This window comes from Mya arenaria, chromosome 4, assembly GCF_026914265.1.
Source record: "Mya arenaria isolate MELC-2E11 chromosome 4, ASM2691426v1".
NCBI lineage: Eukaryota > Metazoa > Mollusca > Bivalvia > Myida > Myidae > Mya > Mya arenaria.
Window position 1 is genome coordinate 62,486,216 of NC_069125.1, and position 21,734 is coordinate 62,507,949.

The following is a 21,734-nucleotide window of genomic DNA, read 5'->3' on the forward strand; positions in this document are numbered from 1 at the left end:
ATAAATTTTTCACGGAAGGCGACTCAATGCTGGTACCGGTTTTATACACCCTTTAAAAGACGTATATCAACATTTGCGGAGAACCATGTGGCTATTTATAGAATTAGATGATGAAATATTCTGGGATCCAGTCAGAGTTCACTGAAAACGAAAGTGAAAATTTGATTAAAAGTTTTTTTTTTCATGTTTTAAGGCAAGTACAAAGGATTATTTGGTTTGTATTTAAGTATGGGAGGGGTCTCTCATAGTTTTTATCACTTTTGATACGAAAACAACTGGACTATGAACGTTCTTAGACCATTTATAGACTTCGCCAAAATGTAAACAAAAATCCAAAATGGCTGCCGCGAAGTGAAACTACCTGGTACAGTTTTCACTTAGTCAGATGTTTGATGATTAATGCATGAAGCAGTTGCTGACAGCTTCAAAATGCAAGTACACCTTGTGTAAATAGGTGTAAACTTTAAGAATGAATACATTTTATGTCTGTTCTTTAAATATTTGTAAAAAAACCCATGTTTTTTCACCAAGTTTGTATTCGTCCCCAGTTTCGTACCATTTCGTTCACAAATATGTTTACAGTATGTAATAAAGACGTGTTTATATAAAATAAAGCCCGAGAAAAATTTGAGATTTAGGTTACATCAGTAGTTTTCTAACTAAAATGTGATATTGGGTTCATCTTCAAGTGTTGGCTTCATCGCACCTGTCATGAGCAGCTTTTGGTCGTGGTGGATCACTTAAAAGTTGAGCCCATCAATTTAAACTGGTATGCCAGGGATGTGTTAATTGAGTATGTTGTGTATGCTATAAGGGCGTCAATGATTGTATGTTTGGGTGTTGTTGATTTATCTATTTTCCTTTCTTATTATTTTAAACAGACCCGGGAGGAACTGTAAAGAACCAGCCAGACAGCCCGCCCGCCGAGCTGCCCACCCGGCCGAGCTGTACTTTATGTATGCCAACATGCCGACATGCTGTAATTTGTTAGTACTTCAAGATCATATAATGGAAAATTGTATCCAAACTGAAGTATAATTTGAGTAAGTTTGGGTCATATAAGCCCATTGATACTGTTTGTTCCATTCCTAAATGAATTCCTTTCATAATGTTTCTTGATCATTTCTGGTGCGGCTTTGATAATAATATTATTTTCTAATGACACTGCTGACTCGTATAAGTCTTTGGTTTGTATTGTGCATCTATTCGCACATTTTGTTTGCTCATTTAAGCAAACATTACATCAATTTAAAATTCTATAAGCAAATAAACAAAACTTACTGCACATTTGATGCAGAATGATGTTTTATTTAGTGTGCATATGATTTTGAGCTTATGGACAAGAAAACATCTACTTCAACAATCACAGCAACACAATGAGATCCCTATTTTAAAGAAATAATGCCACCTTTCATGTATTCATTAATTCATTCCATCATAGAAGAGCATTCATTGTAACACTGTGTCAGTGTTTCTAAGATCGTTCATGATGGGTACTGTTGAAAAGGATGACATTTTACGGAACTATTATTTCAAGGAAAAGAATCCTGCCGCCTACGCCGATCCACAAAAACTATTTCGCGCGATTGATAAACAATATCCCGGGATATTAACGATATCTTACATAAAATAGTGGCTCAGTAATCAAGATGTCTACGCACTTCAAAAACCGAGAAGACATCAATTCCGCGGGTGAGTGCAGTGTGACAGTGACCCAAATGACCGAATTACTTATGCCTGGTGACCTAAGAACTGAATTAAGTAAGGGTGGCGTGATATAAGATAATATGACACGTATACATTTATTACGAACTTGCTTTACAAAACCAGATAGGTGTGGAAATGGAAATGGATTTTATCAGTTGTTTTGATATGAAATACAATATGTATACTATTTTAGAACACCAACATTGTATAATTTTGTTGTAGTGTATTTCTGGTGGGAGCAATCTTACTTTTTAAGCGCCTTTATAATTAAGCATAGCTTACAACACGTTCTCGCATATCCATTGTCCATACTTGTATTAAGTTTTACAGATGAAAGTTTAGTAAAGTGTATACAATGTTTGTTTAATAACTTACCAGAGCTTACACTATCCCCGTTTACGTAGACTTTAGAAAAATGCCTTATTATACCTATTCCCCGCGTTTGACGCAGGAAAAAAATGCTTGATACAAAAAAGGCATTGTTTCCTTTTCCTCTCACGATTTTCTTTTTCCTATCCGAATTAAGGTCTCCGGATTTCACTTATATTATTGCTAAGATGATTACTTAATTATCCGAAAATATTTGCTTTATTTCGAGACAAGCAATGTTACATTGAGGTCAGTCGAATAAATTCTTTAGTCACTTATTGTATTTTAAATGTTGTAGTATGTTCACTTAATTACTCCTTTTAGCGCACAAGCAATCTGATTCAAATAAAGACCAATATTGAATACCAGCCCTGATGCTTACCCTTACTTTTTGAACTTACCAATACGCAAGTCACAGAATGTGTCATTTAAACAATTATAAGCAGTGATGGCAACACATATCCTGACAAAAATACAATATAAAAAGATACGAAATCAACCCGTTTAACATCTCGTTCACTTATCCTAACATATTGTGGTTATCATTGTTTTTTTATCACTTGGCGAGTTCATCCAGTTGTTTCAATAAAAGAGATCCCTTTGTTATTATTCTTAATATTTATGTGAAAAGCTACAGAAACAAGCTCAATAGCAAAAAGTTTAAACATAAACCCGGTTTAATGGCACTGGGTAAACGCCAAAGACATAGAACATAAACTCACAAACAAGAAACATGGAAGAACAGCACAAAACTCCACAAGCAGCACAGTGCATACATACTATATATAAAAAAAACTAGGTATGTTTATCACGGATTGTTAGGTACCGCATTGGAACGGTCAGTAAAATGTAAATTAACTGGGGGTTTAAGTCAACCCTTTGCCAGAACCTGTGGGGTCGGATATGCTTCAGACATTAATCGTACACGGAGATTGAAGGGGCACTAGATAATACAATTTCAACATAAAAAAGAAAATTGTTAAAAACTAACATAAAATTGATATCGTTGAGAACAACGCATTACAAAAAACAGCGAAAGTATTTGTTTCACAGTACATATCACGTGACTTCAAATGCTAAATATACACACTATTAACTGGTAAACCAATATGTGCTATGTATAAACGGGTAAATTAGCTGCAACAACGACAACATAACCTTTTCACCATGTAAATTGATCTATTATCAGTCTCATACAAGCTCGAATTGACAATTCAAGGCTTGTTTTGAGAAAATACTGTATTTGCTGATTTTCGGATTATCTGATGTCTATCTCCTATACGTCTAACCAAGTTGCCCCAAACATAAGACCAAGGTTATCAGAGACCCGCATATATGAATTCAATCGCTGTTTAAAGTCCCTGAAAAACCCACATCCCATATCCCCGGGTTAACTTTTCGGAATATATGGTGTCTATCTCCTATACGTCCGACCAAGTTGCCCCAAACATAAGACCAAGGTTATCAGAGACCCGCATTTATGAATTCAATCGCTGTTTAAAGTCCCTGAAATACCCACATCCCCTATCCCCGGGTAAACTATTCAAAAAATGGGATTATCCGTGTTACCTTCGTTAAGCTGATGACGCCAATATTTTGGCTACATGATGTCACTCCAAATCCAGCACCCACGGCTGATGAAATGATGCAGTCAATTCCTTCCACAAATATACCTGAATTTCACACGAGCAACGTTGTAATATCTTGTGAACTAACTTAATAATAAACAGTCAATTAATATCCAATCCTATGGTCGCTGCGTAAAGCATAATTTGTCCATGAAACATGTCCCCACACAAGCTAGTAACACACATGAATCAGCTCATGCCAGACATGTTCTTCATGTTTGTTATATATCCAGTGTGTGTATTCCTCGTGATAAATACGTTATATATGCTACATCGGATGGCAACATTTTGCTTAAAATGAAGACTTAAATCAAAGATAACTTTTCTTTTACAACACCATTTTGAATGAAACAAAGGGCAGTCTATGCCGCTTAAAAAGCCCCGTATTTGTTTTATTACTGAAATTTGATAAAGTGATTAGTTTCATAAAACACTGTGACAAACCTGTTTCCAAAATCATGTTTTGACAGTGCTCCGGCAGACGGCCGTATTGTGAAAAGGTTTGTCGAGGTGTTTAAAGAAACTAAAATCTCAATCAAATTCTGGAAAAGACCGAAGGTAGGGCTCCGTAAGCTGCGTAGACTGCGCTTTGTTTCATTTAAAATGGTGAAAAAATAGTAAAATTATCTTTGTTTAAAGTATTTTTCAAATCAAAATATTGACGTAGCATTTATGACGCAATTTATCACGTGGTATACACACACTGTATATCACAGATTGCAGATTTGTTGCTTTGTCAACTTCCCTTACCATTAAGAGACAAATTAAACGAAAAGTGTAAGTATTTTTTAACATGAACGCTCGTTTGTTTAATCAGATCAATTAAAATAAATTATTTTAGATTCTATGAATAATTATATCATACAATAAGTCAGATACTTAACGTAAGAAATTGACTTTAGATTTGAAATGATTTAAGATGTTTAATGAATATCGTTCCTGACAGGGTCGGTATTCATAACACATTTTATAACGGTCATTTCCTTAGTTAAGTCATTTTCCTAAGTTAAGTCATTTTCCTAAGTCATTTTCCTAAGTTAAGTCATTTTCCTAAGTTAAGTTATTTTCCTTAGTTAAGTCATTTTCCTTAGTTAAGTCATTTTCCTAAGTTAAGTTATTTTCCTAAGTTAAGTCATTTTCCTAAGTTAAGTTATTTTCCTAAGTTAAGTTATTTTACTGAGTTAAGTCATTTTCTTAAGTTAAGTTATTTTCCTTAGTTAAGTCATTTTCCTAAGTTAAGTCATTTTCCTAAGTAAAGTTATTTTCCTAAGTTAAGTTATTTTCCTTAGTTAAGTCATTTTCCTAAGTTAAGTCATTTTCCTAAGTTAAGTTATTTTCCTTAGTTAAGTCATTTTCCGTAGTTAAGTTATTTTCCTTAGTTAAGTTATTTTCCTAAGTTAAGCTATTATCCTTAGTTAAGTCATTTTCCTTAGTTAAGTCATTTTCCTAAGTAAAGTTATTTTCCTAAGTTAAGTTATTTTCCTAAGTTAAGTCATTTTCCTAAGTTAAGTTATTTTCCTAAGTTAAGTTACTTTCCTTCGTTAAGTCATTTTCCTTAGTTAAGTTATTTTCCTAAGTTAAGTTATTTTCCTAAGTTAAGTCATTTTCCTTCGTTAAGTCCTTTTCCTAAGTTAAGTTATTTTCCTAAGTTAAGTCATTTTCCTAAGTTAAGTTATTTTCCTAAGTTAAGTGATTTTCCTAAGTTAAGTCATTTTTCGTAGTTAAGTTATTTTCCTAAGTTAAGTTATTTTCCTAAGTTAAGTTATTTTCCTTCGTTAAGTCATTTTCCTAAGTTAAGTGATTTTCTTTAGGTAGGTCATTTTCCTAAGCTAAGTATCTCAAAGGTCATATGATATATTACTCAAAAAATATCTGAAGTACTTTCATTGATTTTATTGAATATACATACTTAATTTGTTTTATTCCAAAATACCCTGTACTTATCTTTTAATCTTACTTTTAACTTCTTAATAAATTAACTTAAGTTAGGAATTGACTTAATATTTTTATGAATACCGGCCCAGAGATTCTTACTGCAAAACCGCAGAATGTGTAAACATAATGTAACTGCAAAGATAAATCTCACGAACGTCAACGTTCTTTAAGCAGTCTCGACTATGAGAGATCGATACCTAGAAGGTTTTTCTTAATAAGAAAAGGAGTGCATGCTACATTACGACCCATTAATGACTTTTTTCACCGAATGATTTGGCACATTTCCGATTGATTTCTACCTTGTTATAAATATAAACTACATGTTTGTACATCTTATCTTTAGTTGGAACAGAACTGTTGTTGGCTTTCTATATGAAATATCATTAACTTTCAAATTCAAAGCACCTCTGTTAACGGCGTGTGTCGGTGGGGGTAGAGCGCCGGCCAATCTAGCGCATGTGTAGTAATCTCCAATACTCTCTATGACGGAGGTGACAACACCCGCAATCATAGCTATAAAGAAGCCAGAGTTGAACGTAGGCGTTCCCCAGTAGCCTGCAGAAAAAAAAAACCAAGATGAAGTAGTGAGTTCAAATAATATAAGAAATTGTTTTAACATGATACCATTTTCCACAATCCGGCCGACTCTATTATGCTTCTTTAAGTACACATATCCGGGTACTCCGGCTTCCCTACAACCGTACGAAATATCGTGTACAAGAGCGTGATAAGAAAAAGGCTTTTGCTTTACCTTTATGGGAAGTGAAATAAATTATAAACTAAAATTGTATACCGACTGAGTGTATGAACACATAAAAACAATTCGTCTCAACGAGATCAATCATGTACCAACCCTCACAAAATGTAAAGTTAATACCGTCAACTCAACGTTTATCACTTTTAACACCACCATTTAGTAACATTAAACTAGAATTGATGGAGCACATCATATTGGTGTTTTAATCTTAAAACATTATTTCAATCCATTTTTTAAACCGTAGAGTATGTCCGCTTTTCTCCAATACCTGGATAAGGAAATCTGACCCAAGCAACTTCATTTATAACGTCCAACCGGATGTCGGTTCTAGCTTCGTAACCATAATGACCTTCTTCGGGGAGAGCACCAGTAGCGGTGAGTATGTAACAAACAAACCACATGATGCACGTGGATAGGATTACCTGCAACACATATTTTAACATATTCTTCTTTTACAAATACTACATTAATGCCAACATAAACTCTGTGAACGACTCCCTTTAAGTGTACACACTGAACTTACAGCATTATTAATGAACTAAAAGCACACTTATATTTCGTAAAATAGTAACAAGCAATTACTGCTCTTGATAAGCTGTGTGATATAAGAGCCTTTAAAATAATTACCGAGAACAATTTATGAAGAACAAACTGTATTTTCTGGTCCTTGTTCTTGCTGAAAGGGTTGCTGAACTCGAATATTGGGATGATTTCAGAGAAAAGGATGATCAAAATTATGGTTCTGTAAGCACAAACATACTGCCGTTTACTGAATGAATCAGAGGATAACATTGCTTTTGCACCAAGCAATCAACCACGAAGAAAATAATGCTACAAAATAACTACAAAAAACTTTTATGAACATCATACCTATGACTATAAACTTGCAAAGAACTACGTCAGAGCTTGATACGAAAGCAAATATCATTAATCAATAAACAGTTAAAGGCGAACAATAAAACTTCTATCATATAATCACATGTTCTTGGTTGAAGCTGAGGAGCGGCTTAATAATTACTACAAAATACAAACAGTTTTTTCAACAGTTGGTAAGCAGGTTAAGTATTGAACGCACGCTGCAGAGATGCCCCAATGCTTCCCCGAGAGGTCGAAACCAGTTTCTGCCACAGAGAGACCCATCAGCATGATTGTCGGTGCCACGGTTAGAGGTCCGATAAACTTCAGTAACACGCTAACCAGTCCAGAAGCTCCGATCAGGATTTCCAGCAGGGCCGCAACCATGATTGAACCAGTCAACTTAAAATGTGTTTAAACGTATAAGAACATACGTATTGACTAATCGAAGATGACCAACTTATAAAAGAAATACATGTTATCATCTTTTAGTCGCATTCAAATAAAATACAGTAAGAATAAATGGTAAAAGAAAACTATGCATGGTTTTCATTGGTTTGATAAATACAAGACTTTTTAATTATGCAAGGATTTGATGTCTTCGAAAAGTTTCAACTGCATAATTTTAAATAAACACTCACTCTAGAGACGCACAAAGAATCTATTAAAATTTTAATAGTATGTAAGTTGTAACATAAAGTGTCGCCTGTCTCGTAAGTTTCTATTTGGGGTTTTTATGGTTTTTATTATATAAAAAAATAAATCTTTTCTAATGCGTTTGCGTCATGGGATCCCCATACATTGCATCCATAACTATTACTTCATACCTGGTTCATTCTTTCTACATGGTCGCTAGAAACGGCGCCGTCCGCTACTGAAATTAAAATCCAAAGAATTCTTAAAGTCAGTCTGTAGATAGTCGCAAACAACAGGAGATATAAGGATAGTATACCTTACTGGATATCATTGAAGCAGCATTTCTTAATTTAGATACTTTTTCCAGAATCCAAATGTTATAAGACATTTATTATTGTGTTGTTTGTTTTTAAAAATAATATCATTTTATTTCAGAGTGAGTAAGACTTTTCATTTCGAAATTTCCACATTTTTATCACGACAGGTGAGTATTTTCATGATTATTATAATAACTTCACTTAAAATTTGGACGTTTAATAACTTTTAAAATTTATATTATATTCTGGTTTTAGGTTCCTCATTTATCTCGTAGTTATCTAAAAGTTTAGGGAGGACCTCTTCTATTTCATCTTTGAGCTGTTGTTAAATTTGTGAATTGCACATCCTGTAGCTTAAACGCGAGACACGTTGTGTTTTTTTTTAAATCCGAGGTCTCTGCTGTGAATTCTGGTTTAAATGCGCAAATATTTTATATCACGCTTTAAATACATATCGAATATATTAACTAACACACAATTTGGTTTTACTTTATTCTATGTTTGGATTAGATCCCGTAATCATTAATGTTGTAATTTAGTTATAATGACCTCCCCCTAGCACATCTGTTAGGGTTGTTCTAGTTTTATCCAATACATTATCCGGAAATAAGAACTAAAAAATTATCTTACTTTATAGCAAACTACTTTACATGGCATTCCTACTTAACAGAATAACAAATACATTCAGTTTGCTATGGTTTCGTAATAAATCCAACCGCAGAACACCGAGCTGGCTTTGAATAATTGTGAACAGAGTAATCGGATTTTCTTTTTAATTGTGTTAATACATTTTGTATTTTTTTTTAAAGTATCATGTAGCTTAGTTTCCACCTTCAAACTATTGTTGATGCTGATCATCGGCTAAATACAAATAATAGGAATTGGGAACGAGTAGTTCGTGCGATACTTTTGATGGATAACAATCCAAGATGTCTTTCTAAATACATAATTGCGTCAACGAAAGCTCAAGAGCTCGTATTGGCAACCACTCCGTATATAGGTTTGCATATCGGCTTACGCTGTGACCCGTTAGCTGTGATGTTGACTAGGCCCTCCTCTGCCGCGGCCGGACATGACCAGCGGGGTATTTTCACGAGAGCGAGCATAGGAACTATGTACGCAAATGCTGGACACTGTACTATAGGTAATCTGAAAAATAGGCAGATTTAGAACCGTCGCAGCCATGACCCGCTTATCACACATGACAAAAGAGGTCTTAGTTTATACTTATAACAAGAATGTACGTTTTCGCTTGGTAAATGTGGTCTTTAAGTTCGTAAATCTATTAAATTGGAAAATCCAAGCTGAATATTCTGTAATGAGATCATACCAAATGTTTTGAAAAAAAATCGTTGGTCACAAACAGACGAGTGTTACATTTGATATGAATATCGGGTACTCAGTGTTTTTAAACAAAACAACCGCAGCAAAACAACTCATATGAACCATTTTTCAATCACGTCTGAGTACTCTGTATAAGGTATGTTGTTAAAGAGACAATCAACTTTGATGATATGGACAGTTCATGCAATAGATGCGTTTGAAATCATAATTACTTATATATAAATAAAGGACTCCCTCTCATTTGACATGCTTTGACAGTCGTTGTATTGGGCGAAAATGGGAACCAGAATAAGGTGTACAGAGATTGTTTAAACTATATTTTTTTAGATATAGTAATTGAGCATAAGTAAAACAATGGTAATGTGTAATTCGACAAGCAAATTATGGGTCCTATGGAGAATGATGCCTATGTGTTTGTTGTTGAAAAAATGGCGAAATTAAAATGAAAAATAAAATAAAATGGTAGGTAAGTTGAAAAGAAAAACCATGTTGACGAAAAAGACATGTATAATATATATTTATAAATACATTCATATAAGCTATGAAAATGGCCAATATGAGGCCTTTATATCACGAAATATACTCCGAGTTTAAGTTCGAGATGCATATAGTCGGGTGATAGTGTGAAAAAGTATGCACATTTGGTTAAAATTTTGAAACTTGGTAACCTTGCAGAAGCTCAGGACCCACTCTGAATTCATCCAATATGGCCACCAGAATTCAAGATGGTCGCCATTATCATATTTACTGTGACCTTAACAAATGACTTGTTTTGTGTTGTTTAATGATATTAAGATGTTGAAAAAGACCTAATTCAAATTTCATACAAATATTCCTCAAAAACAAGATTTATGTTGCCCTGGCTACCATAATTTCCCTGAAAAAAAGATTAATTTATCGATTTAAGGGCAAGAACCCTATAAGTTGGTGCATATTAGAAAGCATTTAATATGTGACAGTATGGCAAAAGTTTTGATCTTAATTTCATGTAATCTTTCTTTAATGAGGACCAAGAAATCCAAATGGTATTCAAGATGGTCGCCATTAATATCTAAATGAGTATTTTTTCTTTAGATATGTCACACATTTAAAAAAATAGAGCCATATATTTCAATGTATATTGCTCATGTTTCCTAAGTACCTTAAATTAACATGATGCATTTACTACCTTGGGGTCAATGCCATTTCAAGATTAAAGTACAAAAGTGGCAAAAAAATATTTTCCAGTATTATGATTTTGAATAACGCAAAAACAAATTATTTGTATTCAATTTGGGATGACATATATGTAAATTAAATATTCCATTTCATTAGATTACTTTTAATAAAATCGTTAACATTATTAAGTAAAGTAACCTGTTATGGTTAGAGTAATGACCCTCTCAGACTATCTCCATAGCATTGAGTACTAGTCTTAATGATAGAGCTGCACATGGATTTGATTGCTTTTGAATGGGCTTAATGGTTGCCAAAATGTGTAGTATTTGGCATTGAAAAGGCCTCTTGTGAGAAGCACATGGCTTATTTGGCTGTGAATGGGCTTAATCATGGGTTGCCAACATGTGCTGTATTAGACACTGAGAATGCTTAATGACAGCTGCACATTAGCTGGTTTGGTTTAAAATGGGCGTTTTGGTTGCTAAATTGTTGTCAATTTAGCCCTGATAATGCTTAATGAGAGATACACATGGGTGTGTTGAGCTCTGAATGTGCTTTATTGTAACCATAATGTAAATGAAAATGACAGAGATCAAAACTGGCTTAAGTTTAGGCTTCTAAAATTTGTTTATCTATGAATATGAATGTAGCAACAAAAGGAATTGTTAAATTCTGGAAAGGGTTTGTGTAGAAGCCTTCTGTGGCTTGTTTTTGAACATCAACTAATTGAATAATGATACCTGATAAGTTAAAACAAGCATATACCCAGCATTTCATTGTGAATAAACACCTAAGTGTGAGCTTGACTTTAGAGGGAGGGACACGGGTCTTGCACGCGACACGTCGTCTTGGTATGTGAAACACATGTGGCAAGTTATTTTAAAATCTGTCCATACAAGGGAAAATTACAGCCCGGACACGACAACCTATACTCCATATCCTTATATGCAGCAGTTCATTGTGAATAAACACCTAAGTGTGACCTTGACCTTAGAGGTAGGAACACGGGTCTTGCACGCGACACGTCGTCTTGGTATGTGAAACACATGTGGCAAGTTATTTTAAAATCTGTCCATACAAGGGAAAATTACAGCCCGGACACGACAACCTATACTCCATATCCTTATATGCAGCAGTTCATTGTGAATAAACACCTAAGTGTGACCTTGACCTTAGAGGTAGGAACACGGGTCTTGCACGCGACACGTCGTCTTGGTATGTGGAACACATGTGGCAAGTTATTTTAAAATCTGTCCATACAAGGGAAAGTAACGGCCCGGACACGACAACCTATGCTCTATGTCCTTATATGCAGCACTTCATTGTGAATAAACACTAAGTGTGACCTTGACCTTATAGGTAGGAACACGGGTCTTGCATGCGACACGTCATCTATGTATGTGGAACACATGGGGCAAGTTATTTTAAAATCTGTCCATACAAGGGAAAGTTACAGCCCGGACACGAGTTATTGAGCCGGACACACGGACGGACGGACAGACGGACGGACGGTGCGATTTTAATATGCCCACCTTTGGGGGCATAAAAACTGTAAATAATTGTATTGTGTGCATATGACACGATTTATTGCTTACTGGCATAATAATTTTTCTATGAAATTTGTACGTGTGATCTTACCTTGCTCCCAAAAAGGTCTGCAGGAGTGTACACACACCACAAGCAAATATCATGTTTCCAAGCAACACAGATCGCACGTGCATTGCTTCCGGTATATTAACGGCGCAAATAATAGACGCCATGAGCCCGGGAGTGGCTAGATTGGAGCTTAACAACATCAAGTAATGCTGAAAAAGGTTTACATTTGAATGCTACAGCGCCTTTGTAATAAATTCTGGTTCATCATTTACCGGAATTTAAGAAAGTTCGATAATGTTGCTAGTTTAATTGTGTATACTGCAGCAAACTCGTTTGCAAGAATTGCCCTGAAATACCACAGTTAACCTAGTTCCATTCAGTAATAAAGGCAAGGTAATTGCCCAAAATACCACACTTAACATAGTTCTAGTCAGTAGTAAAGGCAAGGTAATTGCCCTGAAATACCACACTTAACCTAGTTCCAGTCAGTAGTAAAGACAAAGCTATTGCCCAAAATACCATACTTAACCTAGTTCCAGTCAGTAGTAAAGACAAAGTTATTGCCCAAAATACCACACTTAACCTAGTTTTAGTCAGAAGGAAAGGCAAGGTTATGGCCCAAAATACCACACTTAAAACGTTATTGGCCAGAATCTAAAGCTGAACACATTTCTACTCAGAAAGGACAAGTTGTTGCCCAAATATCACACTTAAAAATGTTCTAGTCAGTAGTTGATGGCAAAGTCTTTGCCTCCAAATCCTAAGCTGAACACATTTCTACTTAGAAGCTAAAACCCGGCAATTGACGACTCAGTTTCAGTCTGTAATAAATGCACGGCCATTGCCCTGAATCCGTCGCGTACCAAATATCTAGTCAGTAAAGACAAGGTAAAAGCCAAAATACCTGAAATCCGAGCAGTATTGTGGAGATCCAGGGTGGGTTGTCGTCTACCTTGTACTGCAGACCGGACAGGATGGCTGACTGCATCTTCTTGCTCTTAGTCTCGCCCTTACGAGCAACCTGAAACAAAGGGCTACATGTTTGGTTTTGACTACGGCCTCAGAGTTTTTAACTGTTTAAAATAATGTGAATCCTTTTATTAAAAACTGGCGTTTTTCATTCTGTGTAACAACACTCTGAGAGAAGGGGCCAGCGAAAATATACAGGATATATTTAGTGTTTTTCATAAGACACGCTTCCTCCTTTTCGTTGCCTTTAGGCTTTGTCATTCTGAAAGGACGAACAGTTTCTCAGACATTCTTTAATACGTATTAGTGTTTTCAAAATTTTTGCTCTCAAACAGGCCTCGCAGTTTAACAATATAACTTCGCATTTGTAAGTACAACATCACCATGTCTTCTGACTCTTTCTTGAGAAGAGGCAACGAACTGTTGGTCCAAAGTACAGTGGTATTCATTTCATGTCCCAGTAATGAATTGATCCCTTTTTTGCCTCAACATGCCTTAGGCCTTCACTTTCCATAAAAGGCAACGGTGGCCTACTCATGAAAACCCGCTCATTGTACAACCGTTGCCCGGAGATATATGCGACACTGTGGATAAGCATTTTCTGTCGCCGGTTTTGCCATGGTTTTAATTGGCAACGATTGCAGTATCAACATGTTCATGTGTTAGGACTGTTCTGATTCCCGACTTGCCATGTTTGCAAAGGGCAACGGTTGAAATGTCTATGAAGTTTAACCTTTACAAAGTAACGCAACCATTATGACGTCAAACCTTTCTTTAAATTTGAAAGACGCGAAAACATTACAAAAGAACATAGATTTGAACAATCACTTCATCATATATTACTGCTCGTGAAACATCAGGGAACATTTCACATTACTTCTGATGAAATTAGCAAGTCTGATTTTGACCCAGAAAGTGGAATCGATCTTCATTCTACAGCATACCATGAGTGTGAACAAACATTTCTTACAACATTGTTAAAACATCATCACAATTCAAATATCGAAAGATGCCAGATTTGTCGGAAAGCGTTTGAAATGCCGATTTTTAGATGAAGACCACAAAAGTCTGTTTGAATAAGTATTTGTACGCTGGCTGGTGTTTGTAAATACAATTGGTAAATTAAATCAATTTGAACATAGTTAAAGAATAATTAAGGCTAAAAAGAAAGATTTTGCAAGTGTTGCAAACAAATATTTTGTTCGTATCTCTGAACATAAACTCATTCCGTTATCAGGAAATTGAAATTTAATTTTAGTTGATTGTTTAAATAGTGCAAACAAGTGACATCCCCACAGAGAGACAAACTGTGCTTTAGCATAAACACAACTAAATAAACTACCATACCTGATTGTGGTGTGTAAGTTTATTTATACTCGCCCTCTTTAGGAAGGCTTCGTGGAAAATGCAGCCTATGCTTTGAACCAGGCAGTTAATATCTTAATATCAATTTTAGAGGTGCCCTGAGCCGTCCTTTTGGACTACTTGATGCAACAATACAAGCTAAACCAAGATGATGTAAATAGATTGGTCGTCTTTTAGTAACAGAGGTTTGTGATGTGTGACGTAAGTGATACGTACTGCTATTGGACATAACATATTTAGAGATGCAAACGTACTAAATAAATACATTGTGTATACAATTTTAACTACTCTCGATTGATGTAAGAACAAACCTGTTCTCCTTGCAATGCATCCTGCGCCTTTTGAGGATTCTTGTCATCGACAAAGGCTTTATCTGTATCCATAAAGTTGGAAAAGCCCCTGTTCACCATGCCTAGAATAATAATAAAAATATCGATGAGAAAGTACAGATGCAAAAGCTATGCCATTTCCGAAACGAGTTTTACGATTAATTCTGAAAGTAGTGAATTAACGTTTATATATGTATAGATTGTAAGCCAAAGTCAAACAATGGTGATGTTGGGTCGCTTAGTCAGCAATTTTGGCCAAATAAATAATGGCGCGAGCTGGCGAAGTAAAAAATAACACACTATTATATTTTAGGTTTAAAGGCAAACGCTCATTTCTTTCCATAGTATCAATTATTTGAGTGAGATGTGCAATTTAAAACTTAAACAGTGTTGTTAAAATGTATACGATGCCTACAAGAAATACTGTTAACGAAATTTAATGCAGCACTTCTTCACAGGGAAAGGTTTCTTTGGCATTGAGATTTGTTTTCGAGGATTATGGTAAGTATACTTTTTTTAATCTCAAGGTAGGGTAAATCCGACGAACATAACATCAATTATGTGGAGTCTTAACAGGTACATGTTTTGGTTCTTTTCGTTTGCTAACATGCTGTGATCCTTTTCACATTAGCTGACAAGTATATTTATTTATCGACGCATTACCAGTAGTCTGCGAATCCCTCCCTCCGTCTCCACCCACAGACGTCCGTTTCACGTTCAAGAGTTCTGCCATTTCGATGAAGTATGCCAACAACTCTTTGTGGCTGGAAAGGAGTAAGATAATTATAGTTAGTAGTTGCAGTAAAGATGCTCAAATTGATACTAAATTGAATTAAAGTAAAAATAGTAGTCAAAGTATCATATTTATATATATGTTTATATGAATAAGGTAGGTTTGGGATTCAATGTAAACACAAAAGACATATAATACACCACGAAAAGAAGATTATAATCTATTCCATTAGAATTCATAATGAGTATAAAGGAAATAATTCTCACCTGTAGTGAATTCCTTAAAATGTCTCACTCACGAAAACCTACAACCAAACAAAATCATATTGAGTGGAGTGAAAGAGAGAAGGTTATAATTATGTATTTTTGTTTTATGTTAATTAGATTATTTTGCTCCATCCTTCCATTTACAATGATGCATTTTGCACCTTTGCTCCTGTCTGGGGGCTGACAATAAGAAGTCCAGGGCACTGCTCTCTGCGGCATGCATTCTAGGGGAAATATTAGGGTGACCGGTATACACAGCTGAAATATTGCCATTTTATTCTAAGGGTCTTATTTTATCGCGGATCACCTGCACTCTTATGTAACGTTTTCCGCGTTGTTTGTACCACTGATTAGTGATGATTACGGTTGTGCCCATGTTAACATTTGATACATGTTAATGTAATGGAAACTTAACAAGCCCAGCAACCACAACATAAAAATAAATCCACAACAGCAACATTATTCGGAGGCACGAGCTAAGCCCCTTTAAACGGAAACAGTCGAACCCCGTTGGCTCAAACTCCCAGGGACCGGCGAAATACCTCGAGCATCGGGGAGTTCGAGCCAAGCGGGAATGCTTACCTACAGTATAAAGAAATTGGACCTCTAGCTCGAGCCATCGAATAAATCGAGCCAAGCAAGTTTGAGCCATCAGGGTTCGACTGTATACTCAGGTGTATATCATACATGCAAATACAATGTGTCCTGGCTAACTCGAACATCCTGCACACATACCTGAATGATGGTATCCACAAGTAATTTGTTTCACATGCATCCAAAACAATTGTGTTCCATAACACCTTGTTTTTGTACTTTATTTCTAATAAATGTGCCTTTTTTATTTTCCCTGATAACAGTATAAGATGGGATTATAGCTATTTGCAGATTGCCTATAAGCTACACAATAAAAGCATATGTTGTTGAAATACTTGAGCAGCTTGTCATATAGAAAAAAAAGATATTCTTTCCTATGAAAAATGGTTTTGAGCAGTTCTAAATGGAGCTGCCATTAATGACTATTTGGATATGAGGACACAGTGAAAGATCACTTGCATGAGACAAAAATGGGAAGAACTGGAAATATTAACGAGTTAAAAACATTACTATGCGAGGGAATTTAAAGATATAGGTGTTGTTAAATTTATCTCTTATTTGACTCTATTAAAACATGAGTCTGAAAAGGCACCTTTTGATTTAACCTGTAGTCTTTATCTAAAAATATCCATTGTCGGCCTAATCACACTTTTGCTTCAACAATTACATATGATTGTGAGGTGTGGGTTTTGGTGATTTATCACTTATTTATATACATGAAGACAAATTTACAAAGATTATAAAGTATTCATTTTAATAACAACGAAATTCATTTGAGGAACATATTTTTTCTACTGATCAAATCGTGTCTCGCTTATGATTCCTAGCTACATGTACTTTTATCAAAATGAATTTCAAATTTCAAATTATTTTTTTTCTATAAAAAATGAATGAATACCTTTATAAATTATAATCATACAAATTAATTTCATGGTTCAATTCGTGTTCTCCTGGAAATGAATAATTCCTGGCACGTTCATTTTAGATTTATTAAATGGATGAAAAAAAGAATGCATGGTTTGATTGTTATATAATTGAGCAAAGTTTTGTGTGGACTCAATTAACCACCCGTTAAATGCATGCTACTATCATGGGCATGTTAGTTGTGCATTACGATTCTTATTTACAAACTAATTTGGGATAAGGTGAAACCAAGTGACTACTTTACATTGATAAATAGTTTTTAATAAATGTTACACTTAATTGCGAAATATTATCGCTTTGGTTTATGTTAATTCTTCATTCAAACGATACTGTTATCTTTGAGACCTTTTTAAATATTTGCCCTTTAAGTACCCAGCACTCAACCAATTCCTTTGAACGTAAGTTATTCTGTTTTATTTAGATAGTGGAGAAACAGAACTTAACATATATTAAACCATTATCACAGCCCATCTGTGGGTCAGTGAAAGTAAATAAACATGTCAGGGCGCTAAACTGTTTTCCTTTCAACTTGTTCAGTGAACGTTCGGCAGCATCATTATGGTGGTGAAACCAATTTTCTTGCCTAGGTCCGTGTTTAATTTCCGTTTAAAGTATTCTATAATATTATATATTACATAAATGTGTCCCTTCTTTATGTATATAAAGTTGATCGGTTCGTATATCAATGTTTTTTAACAAAAATCCAGTTCTATGACGTCAGCAGTCGATGTCATGTTTTCGGCTGGTCCGGACCTCGCAAAAATATAATATGGACCGCTGACGTCATATAATATGGACCGCTGACGTCATTAAACTGGTGAGTGCTGTTGCAGTTTTCACAAAGACATTTTTTCGCAAGTAAACAATGATAGATTTTTTCACTAAAACACATCAAAGATGATTTAAATTTATTAAATGGTAAAAAAGTGTTCGGTATAATATAAGAAATATAACACACCACTTCGGGCCTCGGTCCATATACACATTCGGGTGCTGACTGGCTGGTTCTTATAATGTCATATGACCCTCAGTGGTGTGTAATATTTCTTTATTATTTAGGCTGATTGGGTTGTCCTTTAAAATCAATACATACACATATATAACAAAAATCATTTTTGAGTGATAAACCTTCAACTATTTACTAAATAATGCGTTTATGGAAACTATTTATTACTGATTTCAAGATAGTTACCGTGTACTTAATGGCCGAAAACGCAAAATATTAATTGATTGGTGAGTACTAAAATATTTACTGTGAGCTACTATCGTCTCATAAGGTAGAAATACCGTGTTTTCTGCGCCTGTCTGTCAAATTAAACTCAGTATCCTTCAGATGAACCATTGCTTTCGACATTTATCCATCCTTTTTATTATAACATTTGTATTAATTGTGGTAATAAATCTTTTTTTGGAGTAGGAGTGCATCTTTAATATTCATCTGCGTAAGAGGGTTTTTTATGGGGATTCTGCCATATTTCGTTAAAATAACTATATCGAAGTGTCAATTAGTTATTGTTTTAAATGTTTTTAAACAACCTCTTACCGCTGACAAGAACAGGGCATTTATTTGAAATAGCGATTTAAGGTGTTGTATCTGTAGGTTTTATCATATTTATGAAACATTTTGTAGTAAAGATTTGAAAATGTTAAACAAACCGACAATTTTGATTGAAATTATAAATAGAAAATGGGTGTAAAAAATATATGCAAATAGTTTTGTGTCTGAAATCTACTGAAATCTAATGCAAAACATGACCCAATATGCGATGTCAGAATTTCATTATAATTACAAATGAATAATAATATATGAAATGTAATACGATATACCAGTCCAACATGCATGCGAGTTTTAAGTCAAGCATTTATCTGTCAGGCGACGTTCGAGTAACTATCAATAAGACGAATCATAAAATATATTTACAATTTGTGCAATACCCTGACTTTACTTTGCGCAACTGGAGTTCCACACATTTTATTTTACGTCTTATGACAAAGGCCAAAATTCCGTTCAATTATAGGTCAATTTAAGTATGAACTAAACCAATTAAAAAAGCAAACACCTCTGGAATGAGAAGTCGGTCATAATAAAAGTTATAAAACATTATACAATAAATATATATTACGTTTTATGCATTGTCATTTACAAAACATCGGTCATAATAAAAGTTATAAAACATTATACAATAAGTATATATTAAGTATTATGCATTGTCATTGCAAAACAAAATTAATATTGTCTTGCGAATGCAAACTATACACATGTAAGCGTAAAACGAATTATGTAAATACTTAACCGCTGTTAAACCCCTACGAAAATCGTACTAAGTTTACCTACCTTCGTTATTTACAGGTCACACTAATTAACCTGCCATATATATGTATGACCTAGTGCAACTTTTCTATTCTGTATAAAATCCGTCATATTTGAAAGGTAAAATAAACGTACTTACAAATCCCCGTCGCGATCTTTACAGAAGAGGATGGTTTGCAATGCAACGTTGCTCGCCTAATCTTTTCTATATAAAATCCGGAAAAAAATGAAGCTTTAAATATACTGCATCGCGTTCACAGTATGTTTATCGAAGTAGATCATTCTCCCTACATCGAGTCTAGTTCTTTTTCGTTTGATAAAATGCATTAAATTCAAGCTTTTAAACAAAAACTTACAAAACCCCATACGATTTCATTTAAAGGAGGTGACTCGTAGATGGTGCATTCTAATTCTTTACCACTGAGACTTTTTATATGAAATCCGTCAAAATTATCCAATGCTTATTAAAAATCGTACTAACCAAGTCACGCCTCGCTTTCGAACGATACTTACCGAGGTAGATGAGTCCTTTCACTTCCTTCCTCGATCGCTTATGTACTGTTAGTATCCATGTGCAACACTCTCGAGAGCGCTTTCCACTCTCCCGGGTTTGCAGGCTTATGAGTACGTCGGTCGCCCGTCAAGGTTCTTCCTTCTAAAAACGTTGACAAGATAAACATTTTGTGTATGTATTGTCCAAGGTCAAGGTAATAAGTAAGTCACAGGCCGTGTCAAACTTGTATGGATTAAGGGAAAATGTGACACAAGCTTTGAGTGGCTAGAGCTACCCTGTTTTTTTTAACGTGTATAGAACTGTCACACGTGACCCCCATTTAAGACGATTAGTGTGTGTTGATTGGTGTGGCTGGGACTTGAACCTGCGAGCCCTGGATTGAGAGTCAAATGTGTTACCACTGTGGACCACGGATCCGCAAAACGGAAATAACATCGGGGTGGGGGGGGGGGTGGAGGGGAGGACCAAGCAAAGTGTTTATAAACAAAACATTAAACCAAAGTTAATAAATAATCTTGGCCTTACCCTACCGAAGCGCTAAAACCCGCAACCGAAGTTCTTTTCAGCCTCTCCTGTGGATCCTTTCGATACTAATTTCGGAAATTAAGGGTAGGAAAGTAAAGAACATGCCTTGTAACAGGAACGTGACAAATACCCCCGCTGGGTCTCGTTGGACATTTAGCCAATAGCATGTGGGTCTATATGGACAGATGGTCGTCATTATTTAACATATTTCCATGACGATCGTCCCTATTTTCCTATGAACTTTGGAAATATTCATTGCTAACATTGTCAAAGGGCAAAGAATAAACACGAAATGATAAATCACTGCAAGATTGAGTGGATATTGCAATTTAAATGGGATTATCATGCACTGTTGAACATGTATGTATCTGAACATTTTATATAACGTTAGAGATATATATGAGTACTCTCTTAAAAGAATGAGTTGAGTTCATTTGTTTCGAGTAATTGACAAACCAAGCTGGAAATTGAAAAAATGTCATTTTTTTTCAAATTAAATAACGTATATCGTTACAAACGAACAATATACATGTCCGAAATAATTAGATTTTTAATAAATGGGTAAACTTCACTAACGATTCATTACATATAACAGTTACAACGATACAATGTAGGAACGGTGCGTAACCCAACTATGCAGTAAGCATGGCTATATCATAGTCTTATTACCTCCCTTTTCTTCAAATTAATATAATTTAGCTTTCAATTGAAATATTTTGTAAAAATAACAGTGTAAACGTATTCAAACGAATAACCTTCTATCAAAAATTAAAAAAAAACATATTAGTATATAATTCAATATGTTATTTGTGCATTAAGAATGCCACGTGATATGCCAACTGCGTAGTGACGATGTGTGCGGTAAATTTTGACTATACTTCCGGTTTTATGGCATGTTTGTT

The 21,734-nt window shown here is 34.8% G+C and overlaps 1 protein-coding gene across 5 annotated transcripts in view; it reads right to left on the minus strand.

The window, feature by feature from the left end:
* Positions 1 to 21,734, minus strand: part of LOC128229647 (solute carrier family 23 member 1-like) — a 29,140-nt gene that overhangs the window by 3,650 nt on the left and 3,756 nt on the right. The window contains exons 2-15 of one of the 5 annotated variants that reach the window (XM_052941419.1): positions 20,307 to 20,448; positions 19,933 to 19,998; positions 15,965 to 16,002; positions 15,629 to 15,729; positions 14,948 to 15,048; positions 13,207 to 13,323; positions 12,345 to 12,511; positions 9,223 to 9,353; positions 8,079 to 8,125; positions 7,472 to 7,653; positions 7,024 to 7,138; positions 6,665 to 6,818; positions 6,045 to 6,194; positions 3,646 to 3,749 (exon numbers count right to left, since the gene is read on the minus strand). In XM_052941419.1, coding sequence (XP_052797379.1) covers positions 3,646 to 3,749; positions 6,045 to 6,194; positions 6,665 to 6,818; positions 7,024 to 7,138; positions 7,472 to 7,653; positions 8,079 to 8,125; positions 9,223 to 9,353; positions 12,345 to 12,511; positions 13,207 to 13,323; positions 14,948 to 15,048; positions 15,629 to 15,698 — 1,338 coding nt within the window. In that variant the 5' untranslated portion in view covers positions 15,699 to 15,729; positions 15,965 to 16,002; positions 19,933 to 19,998; positions 20,307 to 20,448. The other 4 variants (XM_052941420.1, XM_052941418.1, XM_052941422.1 and 1 more) reach the window with 4 other exon arrangements.